General features: G+C 33.4%; 1 protein-coding gene across 9 annotated transcripts in view; it reads right to left on the minus strand.

Moving 5' to 3' along the window:
* Positions 1–4,085: 4,085 nt before the first annotated feature.
* LOC124409742 (catenin delta-2) overlaps positions 4,086–18,157 on the minus strand; it is a 29,875-nt gene continuing 15,803 nt past the window's right edge. For 3 of the 9 annotated variants that reach the window (XM_046887538.1, XM_046887547.1, XM_046887546.1), the window contains 5 exons: positions 16,819–17,436; positions 15,893–16,031; positions 15,447–15,570; positions 14,186–14,284; positions 4,086–6,811 (listed from right to left, as the gene is read on the minus strand). In XM_046887538.1, the coding sequence (XP_046743494.1) occupies positions 6,566–6,811; positions 14,186–14,284; positions 15,447–15,570; positions 15,893–16,031; positions 16,819–17,436 (1,226 nt within the window). In that variant the 3' untranslated portion in view covers positions 4,086–6,565. The remainder of the gene's footprint in view (positions 6,812–14,185; positions 14,285–15,446; positions 15,571–15,892; positions 16,032–16,818; positions 17,437–18,157) is intronic. The other 6 variants (XM_046887539.1, XM_046887542.1, XM_046887541.1 and 3 more) reach the window with 6 other exon arrangements.

Raw genomic sequence — 18,157 nt, forward strand, 5'->3', positions numbered from 1 at the left:
TGAAGATGCGTCAAAATCAGAAGAACTATATTCAAAAATAGTTTTTTTACTTTTTTAAAATCACCATTGTTTCCGCTTTTTTTTTAAATTATTATTTTCATAATAAAGTTGAAATGTACTTTGAGGAAAATAATATTTTATAAGTAATTTTTTTTTCATCACGAGTCGATTTTTCAAACGCTGCTACCATACTAATTTTAATTTGTGCGTTGTCGCACTTTGTACGCTAGTTTTAGAACGAATGACACCAGGACACTGCGCAGGGCGTAGTAGAAATTTTAGGTAATCGAAATTTGCACTGGTGTAGTCACTACGGCTAAAAACTTCTCCGTCAGTGCAACAAGTTAGTTTACGTAATGAAGTTAGCAAACTAGGTCGAAAACAATGTCAAAACCTTCAAAAAATCTCTATCAACTGATTACAGTAATGAAAAGTTAATACAAATAAAATTTTGTGATATTTAGGAAGTTGTTTTACAAGTCAGTACACTTTGAAACTAGTGTACCGCAATTGAAGAAAGACCTCTTATACACATAGAATACGTGGCGTATATTTAAAACTTCATCATTTCTAAACGAGCTTTCTGAATCCCTTGAAACGTTTGCAATAATTTCATCATGCTGATATTTAGTACACATTTTTTTTTTTTTTAACTTCTCACGAAATATTAAAACAATAACAGAAAATAGTTATTTATTTCATACCATTGAACTTTTGAGCTCAATTAATAGAATTATACAGCCACATTTATTCCTAAAATGATCTGCAAGGAGTGAACTGTTGTAATATACGTTTTAATATACATATTTCATCATGTTGTATGATGCTACATGATGAAATAATCATGCCTACAATCTCCACTATTCATATTTCGTATGTAAATTATAAGTTTTTTACTTACACGCAGTTCTGGAACACCCTATCTGGGCTGATCAATAAATAGACAGCGTCTTGTTGCAGTTATGTACGTAAAGCTCTGTCTGATTGACCGATATTATGTATCCGTATGAAATAGAAGGTTAAGCTATTCGTAAATAAACTTACCGATTTTCTATTTTCCTCTTATTATTTCACACCCGTCAACATGATTTTTATCAAAACTAAAAGTTGGCTTGTTTAATTTGTTTCAGAAGTTTTTTTTAATTTTTTTTTCACGTCCGATCGATACACTTACACGAAGATTATCAGACCTCTGGATCACAGATTCTGCGGAAACTTTTATGGAAGATTCTTTGGCCCGAATTATAGAGTTGCTGATGTGTAGTTCCATCGGTTCGGCTTTCGTATCGATATACTATACATGAGATTGTTCACAATTTTATAGCGATGTAGCATTAAAATTAGGCCACTTTTCTACCCCCGAACAATTCTAGTACATCTGGTTCTCAAAATTTCGCAGTTTATAATTCAGTATGGTTCTGAAATACAGTATATCTATTTACACTTGAATTCAAGAAAGGATAATGAAAACTCATATTTCGAGCATAAAATACACAACAGATCTCTTTTATTAAAGCATTCCACACATTAAGCTGCCAACATAATCAAATTTAATCAAGAATGAAGAATGGCCCAATGGATGAAACTACACATCAGAAGCTCTATACATATACTTGTAAAAAGCAAATAGACACCCTTAGAAGTTTCAACAGCCCTGCGTGATCCGGAGGTCAGAACTCTCCAAATTAACAAATTAGTGTGTGTGTGTGCCAGTATTATTCAGTAATATTTCGTTACCGAACCGTTCCACCGTACTGACTGATGACCGGCGATCGCTATTTTATACTCGTAGATAACATTCACTTAATGAATTATAGTAATTTCTGGTAATTGTAAATTTTTGAGGTCCTAATTATGAGGAAGAAACGCCAAATAAATTATTCTGAAATAAGGAGTGTTTCAGCTCAAAAGAGCGGAAAAAACTACGGCAAATCAATTTTGATTTCTACAAAACATTGAGTGTGACTATGAAAAATGATAGAATAGGCTGGTACCGATCGCGCTCCAACAGCTGTGCCGAAACACATCTTTCTACCATAAACGTAAACCCACGTTAGTTTGGAGTGTCTTTTTCCTTAAAATATCATAATTTTAATTAATGAAGAAAGAATCATTTGATTGAATTCTCGTTGACCCCCGTTATTGTAGCAAACGCAATTGAGTTTTCGAAGAAGCGCCGAACTGTATTGCCATCAATGGTACTGCCGAATCCAGGCTTTGGATAATTGACGATTAGTCCTGATTCCGTACGGAAGCCTTTTTTAACAACCCTTTTTTGTGACGTACATAGGGACTAACGTTTTTTTTTTTTTAACCATTATGTATAGGCCGGGGCTAACGTTTTTTTTTTTTTAAACCATTAGGTAAGGCCGGGACTAACGTTATTCCGATTTTGTGGAGACGAACACATCCGGTCAGCCGTCTTATTCGGAGCTCGATTTGATACTGGCCGCCGCTCGCTTCTATCCCGCTCGAGCAGCAGCGCTCGGCGCGCGAACACGCCGCCGCGCATGCGCAGGCGCGAGTAGGGTACAGCGGCGCTTCGCTCGCGAAGACTATAAGTAGTATAAGTTGTCTGTGCGCAAAGAAAGGGTTACACTGAGTTAGCTAGCTTAATGTTTAATAAGATAAAAGTAGCCACATGGGATATAAAGAATGAATTTCATTTCAGAAAACAAATAAAAAAATTGCTGAGTTGTCAGTTGGCGACACTCTAGCTCGCTTGGACAATCCGCTTTTCTTCCTCAGCCCGTGTTTATCATTTTTTATCTCTCAGTTTGTAAGATAAATACAAAAGCATTCGAAAAACCGAATCCACTGATACAATGTCGTTCCGTCACTAGAGACAGTCAAACCTGGACCTTTTCCCAACTTTATTGATAATTATTTTTTGACCTTTTACAGTATTTTTCATTCGCATGTTGCGTATTTGTTTTTACACCAGTGTGAATACGCTCGACAACGGTATCGTGATACGAGTGGTACATCACTTTTCATAAAACCATACTGCCACAAAAATTTTCTATTCCTTTCAGACTAACGCCCAACAATCAGGATTCCAATACAATTCGTCTGTTCATGTCGTACGCCTTGTTACTAATGAGAAAACTAGAATAGACACTGATTGGTTCGCAGTAGTTACACGAAATCACCGATTCGAAACAGAGTCCATGAATGTTCCATCCGTGAAGTTTATATCACCTTTGCATTTTTTACACTTCACGACGTTACTAATTGCCCAAAAAAACAGTAATGAAGTTTAGAATCTGATACCCAAAATTCGCACTAACTGGTACATCAATTTTACGCCCAACTTCTCGATCTACTCCTTCGAGACTTCGTCCCTTTTGCATCGATATAAGCTTGGAACTTTCACTCTTTTTTCATTTTGTACGTGAAATTATAGTTTATAATAATACGAGCTTGTATGTTACTTGGCGAATACTGAGTGACGCTCTCAAAAACTGAAACAACGGTTTCGGTCTCGATAAGTGTAATCACATGGATATTTCCGAGTTCAAGGTCAATTATAATTAAGCAAAAAGTAATGAAGTAGAAAATTTCGAGGTGATGCCCTTAAATTAAGCTGAATTGTGTATCTGTTATCTGAAACCCCTATCGGTTGGTGCCTCTCAATAATCTTGGAACAATTCGAAATGATGTTTTCCTCCTGTACCCACCTCTAATTTTTTACTATAGTAGTGACGCATGACGTCCAGAAAATACATAATGAGAATCATTGAATTGTTGAATCTGGTTGACTCTATCTATCAGTTTTACATGAATTCTCTACCTTTGCGATTAACAATTTTGATTGTCACCTATCCCAAATCAGTTATATGTTGCGATGGTTTCTGGTGATTCATTAGGTATAACTCTTTACACTCTACCTAGATATAATGTAGGCATTTTAATTCGTGAAGAAACAAATACGTAAGAAAAGTAAATTTAAGTTAGTTATTAATATATACATATGACTTTAGCGTCCGAGAGCACACTTCAATTTTATACTAGCCAAAACAGCCTGTATATGTGAATCAATTAAAAGGACACAGGTCTAGGTTAATTATTAATACCAACTCAGGTAGATTTGTAGACAGTCTTTGTAACGTCTACTCATATTTTAATTATTACAAGTTTCTTACTGTTGTAATTTTTTAACATTACTGGTGTACAGTTCTATTAACTTACAAGGTGAGTCACATGAATTTTCTACAGATTAGGGCGTGGTCTCTTGCTACTTGTAGAATACAACACTTCTGCTAAGGGGAAGAACTGTTGGTTGCAGATATTGAGTATATGCATAACGTATGAAGTACCGCCAGTAGCGACTAAATCTTTAATTGGCTGCTAACTTCATCATGTACGATAAAATAGGCTATTAATGTATTTAAATCACGGATTTGAAATTGATCATAAACAGAAAGAAACGACTTCATTATTATTAACTCACTTAAAATTATTCTAATTGCTTTCAGGCATTCAAATTTATCAGAAATTGATCGATTATAACATTTTTTCAACTGAATATGTTTGCATTCGGTTCAAATTCATCAATATACACCCAGTACACGATAACAAAATAACCACACAAGAACAGGTTTGGAAGGGATCAAAAAGATTTACACCTCTTATAGATTTGTTTTCATTTACTGGAACATAGGATATTGCATTCGAGAGAATCGGGTGTCATTACATTTATGGCTCCTTTTTTTTCAACAATTGTTCAGGTTTCTTCATCCTATATAATCTGAATGTAAAAAGAAAATATCGAGTAACATTACACAGAAATATGATATTGTTCACAAGTGACTGATGATGTAGAAATAAGACTTTTCGAAGGGAATTGTCTACATTTAAATACATAGAAATATAATCGATCAGACAATAATTAGAAGGTAAAAAATTTGAGATTTGTTGTGGAATATTATAGAAATTTCCAGGACTTTTTGGAATCCTATGACCGTCAGACACTATGGTTTCAGAAGTATAAAAGTTATTCTATGTAAGCTGGTATAGTGTGAGTGTGTCACAAAATTTTTATAATCTTGTAAAACTGACTTTTTTAGATTTTACAGGCTTATGACCACCCTGTGATGTTTATTTTCTTACTTTCCACAATTATCTGTTTAGTATAAAATATTCAAATATAGTTTTGAAATAAACAATTTGAAAGTATCAGCATTATATAGTTCGTTCAATTGTGTATAAAACAGTTTTCAATGGAAGCATAGTTACGGACTAGACACACTACTGCGAGTATTGGCAGATAGTTACTCCGTCATCATTTTCACTTTGCACATAAATCTAATAGCGTACGTAGAACGAAAAATTGCGCTTCACCATTCAATAAATATCAGAAATAACGCTTGCCATAGCTTCACGATGTAGTTGGGTAATTCCCTGCACTATATGGAAAATTTGATAATCGATATATTTAAAGAGCATTTTCTACGCCTCCTTGTTCAAATTGATTTGTGCCCAGTTATGCGTAGTGATAACATAGAACATAAAGCAAAATTATATTTTATGCTTTATTTACCTGATGACTCGGTAGTAAGCCAGTAAGTCTTTATCGACTCTGTCTAATAACTTCATTGAAGTCTAGAACAGGGGCCTTTTTCCAATCCTGCCTGGCCGTATCTTACCATTAGTTTCAAGCCAGACGCTCAGATCTGTAGAGCCATGTGACTGTCCCCTTAATATGCTTGGGATCATTTTTTTACAAAGTTAATTTATTTTAACACTTTTAATACATTGCAATATACTTGCAACACGGTGCAGTTCGTTACATGTTCTAAGTAAACTTCCCCCATGGATTATCCACGGCATTAAGAGTTTACATATGATAACATTAACATAATTTATAAATATCAATTATTATGTATGTATCTGGGCATTGGATTTATACGAGTTCATCGCCACATATTCATATACGTTTTCTTAATTTGAAAATACAATAATCAGTACAGGTTGTCGACGTTATACTTAATAATATAATATATATGTTTATGTGTGTGTGTGTGTGTGTATATATATATATATAAATTTAGAATTGTGCATAAAGTTAGAGCCATTAATTGCAGCTATAGCCATGGATGCAACGGAATGAATCATAGATCCGTATTGGTAATTCCTAAATCATTTATGTAAATGCTATATTATCAATAGATCGAATATTATAAGACTATCACTCACCTCTAAGGTTTTTATCGCCCGCTTGCTTAATATTAATTGGTGTAGCCGTTTGAGACTTAATTTGAATTGATTCAATTTTACAAACGCCCACAATCATTGCATTGTTCGATTTTATTTCAGTTGAGTGATATTGAGTTTTATTTTCAACGATGGAACTTGATGAAACCAGCAAATAATACGAGGTGGATCATCGCCCTCGTCCTCGTCCTCGGTTGAATAAAATTTTTATTATTTTAATAATTAGTTATTATTTTATCATTTAAACAGACTTGGAAAGACTATTCTTACATTACTTTAGAGGTTCACCACCCGCCACTTCACTCGCTCTTTATAAGCCTATTTATTTTGAAAATGTTTCATTACTTTATTATACCCAAGAGTCCCCGGCTGTTGCCGCCGTTGTACTAGGAGGAATGCTCGCCGTTGTAGGTACCACTTGTTCTTGAATACCAACACCATCCCTCACCCACTGCGGATTTCCGGTTCCCCCCGCAACCGTCCCACCCTGAACCCCTTGACCACCCTGAACCTGACCCGCCCCCATCTCATACTGCCGTTTCTTTTTCTTCTCCAAGTTAACTTGCGCATAGAGCGGCTCACCGGGTTTTGGCTGCTGCAACACACACACAAGCCTACATTAGTACCGTGCAATCGCCACCCGAGTTTATATTTTGTCGTCTTTTTTTGCTAACATGTTTTTTTCAACCATACTAGGCTGTTTGCTGGTTTCAACAACGTTCCTAATGCGGTCGAAAAGTGTTTTATTGTCAATCGTCTTCAACTCGGATCAAAAGGATAGTCTTTTCTAATTCTGAAATTTTTAAAATCAGAATCGGTTACAGCACTACCACTCTGTGTCATGCTATTCTTTGTATGAAATAAATACACATTATGATTACAAAATACATAAGTTGAAAGGTTGAAACACTGCACTTCACAGAAACAGATCATTTGGTTTAGAATGCTCGTGCCTCAATTCAATCTCAATTGGTCAAGATCATTCCACTGTACACGCTGTCAATTTCGGAACGCTTTTAAATTATTTTGAACGAAACTTCGTGCCGTTTTTACTTTTTCAATAAATATTTAATAAAATGGCAGATTTAAAAGCTTGAAGTGTTCGAAATTTTTTGGGATAGTTCGTACTTTCAGTTTCAAAAATCAATGGACAACTGTCAAGTCCACGCATTCATAAGTATATCGCATTTGTACTCCTTAAACATGTAAAATAGTGAGAACTCAAAGCACACATAACAATAAGATCAGGCTGGAAGATACATTACTACATTATTTTCTTCACAATTCGCGCTACAATTATGGTTTCAAAATAAAAGTAACATGGTTTTCAATCCAGCAGATTAGAACAGTGCGGTGAAAACTGCGCCATAATAACATGTGTATGCAATTTCCATTTACATCTGGGTAACAAATTTCAGATAAAATAGTGGTATGGCATAAGGTGTCAATTCAAAACTAGAGTTTATTACATAGGTATGTGTTGCGATAATTAAAGCTCAAGTTCTTGAATACGTGCATGCACTATTGAAACAATTCTAATAACATAGTCAATCCTAAAATGAACATCAACACACTGGTTACTCTACGAATTTGCTCCCTTTAAAAGATATCGGTTTATCGTAAAAGGTTAAAGATTTTACTTTTGTATTGTAGATGATCATTGGCTGAGATGTATCTTACAGTATGTACGAAAAAATTAGGATTTCTCATTTATTAATATTGAAGATATTGATTAATAATGTTGAAATATTTTGTTAGAGTATAATGGAAGACCTGGATAATGCAGTATGAATTTTTTTTAGTAATGAAATGAATGACAAACATTCTTCACATATTGTGTGTTGAAGGAATTTGTCAATTTACATTGTTGATAAGTAAGGCGAGCAACTGACAAAATATCCTGTCATAATATTTCAACCATGAGATTAAATGGATGATCAATTGTCTAGAGAATTAAAAACTGACCTTCCCTAAGCATTACAATTCCATGTGCGCATACCTCTTCAAATCAACTCTAATATAGCCTTCCGAAATTTTAATGACAAAATGATTTATTTCTATTCGTGTTTCATATACGTTTAAAGCAACTTTTGTTCTTCGACGGAATATTTTTCATATTGTTATTTCCTATGATCCGGAATTGGAGAACATCGACTGTTACACTTTAGAACCGCATGTATAATATCTTGTAGAAATGACTTCTTGACCTCAGTAGGATGTAGGATAGAGTTCTTGGATATGAAGTATGACTAACATAACGTATTCACCTTCGTTAGTGGTTGTAGTGTGAGAAACATGATGAAATTTTAACATGAAGAAATTAATAAGAATTTTTAAATCAATTGAATGACCTTAAGGTCATTTCGACTGAGGGTAGTTCTGAACTCCCAGCTGGTTTAATTTTTTTGAGGAGGATCAAGTTTGAAGCAGTTAGGAGTTCAGAGTTGTCCTAATTTGAGTAAAAATGGCCTTACGGTCGTCCACATCCTTTTTAAATTCGTAATAATCTGTTCGTGTTGAAATTTCATAATGTTTCTAAGACCACAACCACTAGTCAAGGTAAATTTGTTACGTTAGTCACACATGCATGCGAGTACGTGATTTTTTGTTATCTAATCTTAGTTTCTGTAATTATGAATACTAATTATTGTTGTTCCTTATTTCGCCGGATTAAATCTACTAATTTTTCACCCCTCGGCCTGACTGTAAACAAAACTGTGGATAAATTTAATGACCTTCGTATCCAAGAAATCTATCGTGTATATAATTTCTGTTTGGTGTACAATATTCATATATGTAATTATTATCGAAATATTGGGGTACTATATGCTAGTAAACACAAAAAAAAGTGTTTGTTTAAGGAAACGTAGGCGGTAAAATATTGTAAAGATTGTTGGCATGTGTCTTAAGGGTATTAGGAATTCTTATGTTCAGCTTGGAGCTCGGCAACAAATCAATTATGCATTACTCTGAAAAGAAGAAAATTATTAAAACAGAAAATAACTTAAAAAGATATACCTTGGTATCACATCTTCCACAGCTCCTAAAAATACTCAAAGTCATTATGTTAAGTTGTCATACTCTGAACTCCAAGAGATAAAGATTTACTTTCACAAGTACTTATTTTTATTAGGTCAATGTATATATAAATATTCGATATACATATATTTGTAACTATATTCAATTATATGTACGAACATCCTTCACTATAGTTAGTGTGATAAAAAACCTTTTCCAAAATGTAGTGAAAAATGAGAAAAAAATTTGTTAAATAGTAAAATAAAACACACGAATGAGCGGAAATACCTCTAAATGAACAAACGCATCTTGTTATTAGAATAAACGAACTTTAGCTTAGATCTTTTTTTTTTCAATGTTATATCTATAAATATTATCTCGATAAATACCTTTAAACATACGTATGTAATTTATGATTAACTACTTGCTTCTGATATTGTAAACTATGCCTGCGCTAACTATTTCTTTTACTAATAAGCTTTCGTTCAAAAAACTTCTCAGATGATCACCTCAATCGCAATTTGAATAACTGATTCATGAAAATATACAGAACAATGTTTTTACAAGGATATCGCGTGATTTTATTAAATACCAATATCGCATTTGTAAAAATATCAACAATCATACATGAGTATTGATGGACCGGACTGCATATTCGAATGGGCAAGGACATTGACAAATCATAGTATACCTGAGTCTCTTACACATGATGACTGTTATTGCCGATAGAATTTTTATCCATCATACGTTGCTCTGGTGTGATATTTTGCACGTATTAGTGTAGGAGTAGTTAGAGTGGAATGGCTAATTGTAAATTTTCTTCATTGATTCGATTACTAACTAGCAGTAGGAAGAATCAAATGAGAGAGAGGAGAAAAGAGAGAAATACCGTATCAGCAATTCAGGAATGTAATAGCAACATGAGCCTCCTAGCAATAGGATCCAAAGATGAAAAATAGTTGAGTATGATGTTTACCACATGTTGCAAAAATGTTAGGGTATAAGTCACATCGCATCAGTAAATGAGCTGTGATCTAGCAACCATTTGCCTTAGGATCAATGGTTGGATACGATAAACATTTTTTTTAATCCTGTGCTTACAACAGTAAGCCTAGTTGAAGAATAGGCAGCATAAACAAAACATTATGGGTACTTTATAGTATAACGGGACTGGGTATAGACACCATGAGAGGGGGTACCTTTAGAAAATTTCAATATCTTAGGGAAATTTCTGAAGAACATAGTCTTGCCAATAGTAGAAATTTCATATCCTATAAAATGTGTAGTCATGGAAATGTTCTTCTATAATTTGTTCTACTGAAAGTTGGTCCGTTAACAAGGTTCGTCGTCAACTGACGGAAAAGTTTCTGACCAATTAGAGAGCAAGATAATAAATTTGAGCAACGATTAATTTGATTTTTGTTGATAACCGCTTTTTCTTTAACCATCTTCCTTTCACTAATAAGATGGAATGTTTCATGGATTTAATGAATAGTGTTAGATTACATACAAGGCGTATTCTTAGGCACCCTCGAGCCTAGCAGGTCACTGTGTTTCACTCCAGGTTCCAATTCTGCTATATTGGTTAAAAAAATTTGTGACCTCCAAGATCAGAGGGGTGAATTTGTAAGAATACCAGTATTGCTTCAAATCGATTTACTGATCGAATCAAGGGTTTCGCGCATATCAGAATTCTATTCAGTCTATTCACACTAGTACGAATGAGCAGAAAAGATCCCCATAATGTTTGTACTTTAGGCCATAGGAGTTTTGAATCTGGTATCACCAGACCGACATTACTTTTGTACAAAAAAGTAATTAACAATGTAACTACAAAGTTTCGTCGGAGCACTAGAGATATTACATATCGTTGTGCACTTTTACTTCTGAGTTTGATATCTTTCTGATTATATATGTTATGCGTGGATTTGTTTTTCCCTCTTACAGTGAAATGGTAGGGACGAACGCAATGTTATGAGCATATATTTGAGCGCAATTCCTAAGAAAGCTTTACTCTCAGCATTTCAGCGTACTATTCCTTGATTCGTAAAAAACACTCCATTTTGAGACAAACGTATGCATAAGTATATTAACTTCAGATGATTCCGATAATTGTTATCGAATCAGATCGATAATATGAGGTGACATATGTATGATTTATTTTTCATTAACATTATGAACTAAATTCACAGAAAAAACGAAGTGTTTCAATCATACAACTTCCCTATTGTGTCCGTTGAAAATTAATGATTATTACCAAATCGTATTTATCATCGCTAACTGTTGATATGTGAAAAAAGGGAGTTTTCTAGGTATAATTGGTGTTATCTATTCCTTAGTTTTAGGTTTCTTCACAGGCATTCAAAGTATGTAGTGCAAGAGTTATGCAATAAATTATTATGCTCTGTCAAATTGAATTCTAACACGTTTTTGACTTTTGTACCTCAAAAAGAATGTTGCCATACATAAATTGGATTTACAGTTTAGAGGATTCAAGAATGTAGATCATTGTCACCTTCAAACAAATTTTAAATTTTTTCGCTTTTGTTCGAAGTTTAGAATACTCCAAAATGATCCAAAACTGATGAATTAAATCTAGACAGTAGCTGACGAAGTTTTATGTTTCAATACCAAATTTAAAATAAAAAATTTTAAATATGTTAATCCAATAATTGATCTTCCCTGCCTTTTTTGTACAACTTTTGCTGGAGTGTTCTATAGTTTCATTTCTCATCTATAAACACGATCTTTAATACTGTTTAAATTACTTGTTAGCATATTTAGTCGTTAAGTTGGCACAATATTTAGTTCCTTTTGAATGTTTAAAAAGTATATAAAGAAATGATGTGTGTGTGTGTACGTGTAATTCATTAATATGGTTGAAAAATAATATCCAATAATTAAATTGAATCCACCATCTGGTGATAATGATATAACGCTCATATAAAATTCTACGTTTATTCTGAGTGAGCTAACGTACGAGAGCGATGGAGAATTTTGTAAAGTGCTAATTACTATTTGGTCCAGCAATAGCCGTCGTTTGTTCTTCAACAATGGCATGTATACTAATTAGACCCTGCGTTTGGTTTAGTGATTCATCTTTGAGATTATTATAGATTATTATATTACTCCTATTTATAATTTAAAAATGAGCAAAAAAACATAATCATTTCTTCGTTAGTTTATATTAGCGCTTTAAACTGCAGACAAAGAAAGAAATACAAAAATTTATTTCAATAACATAACTTCTATAGGCTGTTTGTTGAAAGTGAACTCTTGTCCATACATTTACTTATTGAACAGCTACAATTCGATTCGACACAGGAGAATTTGTGCTGTTTGTGAGTTATGGCAGTGATGCTCGAGAAAACAGAGAAAAAAAAGTTGAAAGTCACAGGCAAAAACGTATTATTGAAACTAAACTCTATTCTGGTGAAAGAAGTTGAAAGAAAACCTTCAGAGCTATTTAAAAATACGTTTGACTATTAAAAGTGCTCCTCATGTAATAACGCGTCTGCCTTTAAAGAGCAAAGCGCTAATTGGTATTACGTTTAATGTATTATTAATTGACTTAGTTTTCTTTTATATAATTCAAATTCATTCCAACATTCTATAACCTACAACGTGCTACCAGACTTGGTTATTTTTCAAGTGATTAATAAATTCACGCTAGCGTACAAATCTGATAATAATGATTTATAATGTTTTATTTGATACCTTCCATCATCAATTAATGGAAATTATAATCACGAATTAGGCAGGGGGCCATTTAACAAATACGTTCGCTTTGGAGGGGGATGAGAGTTCCAGAAGAGCGTAACAATCTGTTTTTTGCTCGTACATTTTAGATCGTCCTCGGCCTGGGAAAATTTCTTTTTTTTTCAAATTTAAGTTGGAGAATGAGAAATTGAATATTGTTCTGATTATTTTCATAATTCTGTCACAAATTTCCGGTTGATGTAAAATTTTGTAATTTCAGTACACGAAAAATATCAATCACATGATTTGTTAAAAATATTATTGAGAAAAAATAATAACTTCGCAGGGACGGGGGGAGATTTGGTACGTATTATTTTATAGAGTTTAAAGAAGACTAGCCAACCGTTAAAGGGACAGAGTTCTAAAATCTTCCAAAGCGAATGAATGTATTTGCTGAATGACCCCTAGTATTATTTTATATATATATATATATATATATATATATATACCTATATATATATATATATATATATATATATATATATATATATATATATATATATATAGTATTATAGTTAATATTCATTTCTGTTTATTGCTAATCGAAAAGCTTTGATAAATTAACAAATTAATAAATTACTCTATTTATAATTGATCTAAGATCCAAATATATTATTGTGACTTGTAAATTGGGAAGAATTGATTAATTATTTGTAAAGTAGAAGAGACAGAATAAAACGATAAAAATAATTATTTTAGAATGCAAAGAATTTGAGTAGACATTCAATTTCTAAGTACTCAGTTTTCCACTATAAAATTCCATAAAGTAGCCTACACAGAGAAGTATTAAAATATGAAATAAAGTATTACTTTCATGATACAAGAATATTGAGAAAGGAAACGAAAACTAAAATACAAAGGCAAGAATAATTTTGATCATTTTCTTGGAAAAAAAAACTAGAAATAAGCTCCATACAGCTTTGAAATTATATTGGACAACTAAACTGTAGAGTCAATATCAAGCAGAGAAGGTAAAAGTGCAGAGTTTCTGTAAACGGAATTTTTATACAGCAAGAAAAAATACGTGCGTAACACGAATTTGATATCACTTACGCAGCAACTGTTTATACTGTATTCAACATATCTTAGAATGTAAATCATGTGTGCGTGTACAAAGGTGTGTTCAATTTTTTTTTTTTTTTTGTGTTTTTTTTTGTGGAGGGTCATTTGTTTCAATCATCTAATGACTTACTGGTATCGAGGGAAATACACAAACTCCTCCAGCTGGTGGCGCATGTCCAACACTCTGCTTAGGATACTGCATATCTGACATGGTCAACTCTTCATTCTGCTGAATAAAACAAAATGAATCAGTCATGGCTATGGGGATCGTCATTGTATTACTATTCCTAAAATTCATGCGCATAACATTATATAATTCTGTTTATGCTCAATTTCAAATAAAGGATAATGTTATATAATATTTTATTTGATACCTTCCATCGTCAATTAATGGAAATTATAATCACGAATTAGGCAGGAGGCCGTTTAACAAATACGTTTGCTTTGAAGGGGGAGGACGATACCAGAAGAGTCTGATAATCTGTTTTTTGCTTGTACAATATAGATGGCTTTCTTGCTGGTGCTCTAATAAATAGGTACGTAGAAGCATTCCTATTAATTACTGGTATTTAAACCAATATTACAATGTATCAACAGCAAATATCAACAATATTTTTTGTAACACCTAAATTAAAAGTCGTCTTTTATGCTCCGTCCACAGGCAGCTGAAAGAATCTTTTAGACTCCAGTGCGAGAAAAACTTCCCTGCACTGCTAGCGGTCAATAGGGTTGCGGGAAAGTTTTCTTGCATTCAGGTTTCAAAGACTCCTTAAGTTTCAGTGTACGGTGCATAATAAAACAAGACTAGACATTAGAGGCGTAATGAAAAATAGTACCCGATAAACGATCGAAAGGTGGAAATTTCCGTCTTCACATTCTTGCATCGAAAAATACTATCACATTGTTCACAACATTTCCAGAGAAAACTCTGCAGTCCCTTGAAATGCGTTGCAAGTAACTATGTCGAGAAATAATAGGAAAAAAAAATAAAACTGCATTTGCAAACAAATCTATGCGCACAAGGTTCAAAAGTGTGTCAGGTGGTAGAGAAACCATCCATGCATTTACAGGATCATATATTGAATACCAACCACCTGATCTTCGAGTAAGAATGAGCTGCTCGAGTGGGCTTCAGGTGAAATCTATTGCACATACCGAGTAAAACCGATTCTACCTATTGTGGCTCACCCATCGCTTCATATTTTGACTACTCCTTGTTTTCGTTTATTAAATAGTAATTGATTTTCATGTATCCATAGGGGTTAGTGGTGTGGAATGAGAAATAGGTTAAAGTTGAATGAAAATTGCAACACGAAGTTTTTTCAGATAATACATGAACCACAGATCGGAATCATAAAGCATTGTGAGATTGTTTTTGAAACTTTGCTTACCTGTTGATACATTGTAGGCCGGCCTACATTGTTGGAATTTTGAGTAGGTCTTTGCATGGTACGATCTTCGTATCGTGTACTTCCTTGGCTTGCCATTGGTCGATTCAGAGTACTGCAATCAAAGCTGAAATTTTATATAGAATCAGAAGGCTCTAAACTGGAATGGGACTCTGCAGTTTATTTTTTTTTTTTTTTTGTACCAAATACAAATACAATATCATAAGTTATCATAGAATAAAATTACGCAGAGTCCCTGAACATAAAATAAGAACAAAATAAATGTTATAAGTAGCAAATAAAATTAGAAATTATTTAATAATTACAATAAAGTGTCTTCAAGATATCAGATGATGAGTACACATGAGCAGTAGGATGTTTTTAGAACGTAACTACGAGGTAGTTTATTAACCTTATGCTCTCAACATAAATTGAAATGATTCTAATACCTGTTGGCATTGTTGGGAGAGTTCGGCCCAGAGTTCCTAGCTGCCACAGTTTTTGTTACAAAGTCTTGTTCCTTCCAGCCATGTTTCTTGTAAACATCTCTCAGTTCTTGATGCTGCCACATGGTAAACAAGACTTGCCCTGATAGAAAACAAAAAGTTACCAAATTTTTTCCCGCGACTGTTAATTTAATATTATTACAATTTAATGTTGTTAAATGCAAGAAATATAATAACAAATCATTTTTAGAGAATTACAGGAATCACGAGGCTCAGTAATCATTATTGTCACGTCAGTAGTGGACATGTCATGAAATAATTCGGTAACAGTTTTTTTATGATAATTTCTTAGATGTGAAGGGAAGCAAAGAAATTCTATTCCAATAGAATGTGGTAAAATATCCGAATTTCGATCTTTCTTGCTAGTTGCTCAAAGTTTCTAGGACAAGAATAAATATCAAAACAGTGCTTCCGCACAGTAATTTAGTTATAATAATATGGGTATGAATATTTCAGTTCTTATCGGACATTCACTATACACATTAACCAAGTATAATATCTCATGATTTCCTGTCTTTTTATCATTCAACTTTAGATTTCAAAAAAGCAAATTTCCTACAATTATTTACATATCTATCTTAGTCAGAAAGAGAAAACACTTGGAAGAGGAGTAAAAATATTTGAAATTGAAAACACGAAAATTGTGATTTGTTACACATATGAAATAATTTGACAAAACTGAACTTGAAATGCGTACAAAATCATGTGACGTAGTAACTAAAAAAACTGCTGACTAGCAATGTCAATCTTTTTTGTCAACATTTTTTCAGATTCTGTCAAATGTCATAATAATTCCAAGGCTCTAATACTACAGAATTGTAGAATATTGATAAGATGTGATACACGTTGAATCAGACATGAGTACTAACCTGAGAACTTGAGAACACGAGGAGTGTATTTTTGTCTCTGTCTAGTGATGTTCATGAGCCGTTCGACGCCACCAGCATCAAGTAGTGATCTTGAGAACTCGGCATTTTTCTTTATAACTTCATTTAGTGTTGCCAAGACAGCAGCTATCGTATCGTCGCTGGTACCTTGGTCGTGTTGATTATTTCCAGATGGTAATTTTTGAATGAGATCTCTCATCGCATATTTTCCTATAAGCTCTTTATTTCGCTGGTCTATTGCCAGATTTCTTAGAGCGGTCGCGACCGCGCATACTACTCTATCAACTTCCATTCGGAGGAGCTCTACCAGAATCGGAAGACCCTTTTCTTTTCTAACAGCTGCACGCATCTCGATACTTGGTTGCCAATAGCAGGCTGCAAGATTTTGCAGAGCTCCCGCTGCTGCTTCAAGAGTTTCAGGGTTCGAACACGTATGTAAGAGACTCAAATATGACTGAACTACTTCAGGTTGCCAAAGTAGTTCCATTCCCTTAACTGGTTCATTTCTCGGATTAGTTGTGCGGGAGGTCATTGCTTCTTTTTGAATCGGTTGGCCATCTTTTTTCTTTTTACTACCACCAAAGCATCCCAGATTTTCTCCTATGGAATAAACAAAAAAAAAAAAAATAAGAACTCCTTTAAAATTTTAGTTCCAAGTGAGACCAAAATGAGGAACTTATTTATTTTAAACGAGCAAAATGAAAATATAATAAGAAATTATATATGCGCGTAATATTTTTCTCTATGATCATATTCAATGCCTTAATAGAAAGGAAGAAAAATATCAATTATTCTCCAAAATAATAAATGGCGTTTCATTTTGCCTACACCATTAGCAGTTGTAGAAATCCAGTTGTATAATAGAAAGCATATTAAAATTTTTTTAAATTTTAGTATGTATCAGCTCAGAAATGAAACAGTAATCACTAATGTTCACGCTCATTGGCTGCGGAAAGCTAGCGATGCATATATTCTGGGCTATATTTAACCCTAAGGGTTACAAATGTCTGGTCATTCATGGAAAGCAACGAAACAACTGAACACGTTGTACGAAATAAGCATTCGGCAATAACATTACAATGATATCTTACCTTGACATAAACCGTATGCTAAAAAGATTGAAATTTTCTTTTTATCTGGTTCTAGTTACAAGGAAATTACCATATTATACTTCTATAACTCTACCACGTGAACATTTCTAGTTATGTTTTGTTCTTCTATGTGACTTAAATTAGTCTCAACACTTTTTAAAATCGAATATCTCCAGTGGATTATTTTACTGATGTACTGGAAAATGAAGAACAATATTGCTAACTAGAAA

This window comes from Diprion similis, chromosome 8 (assembly GCF_021155765.1).
Source record: "Diprion similis isolate iyDipSimi1 chromosome 8, iyDipSimi1.1, whole genome shotgun sequence".
NCBI classification, from domain to species: Eukaryota; Metazoa; Arthropoda; class Insecta; order Hymenoptera; family Diprionidae; genus Diprion; species Diprion similis.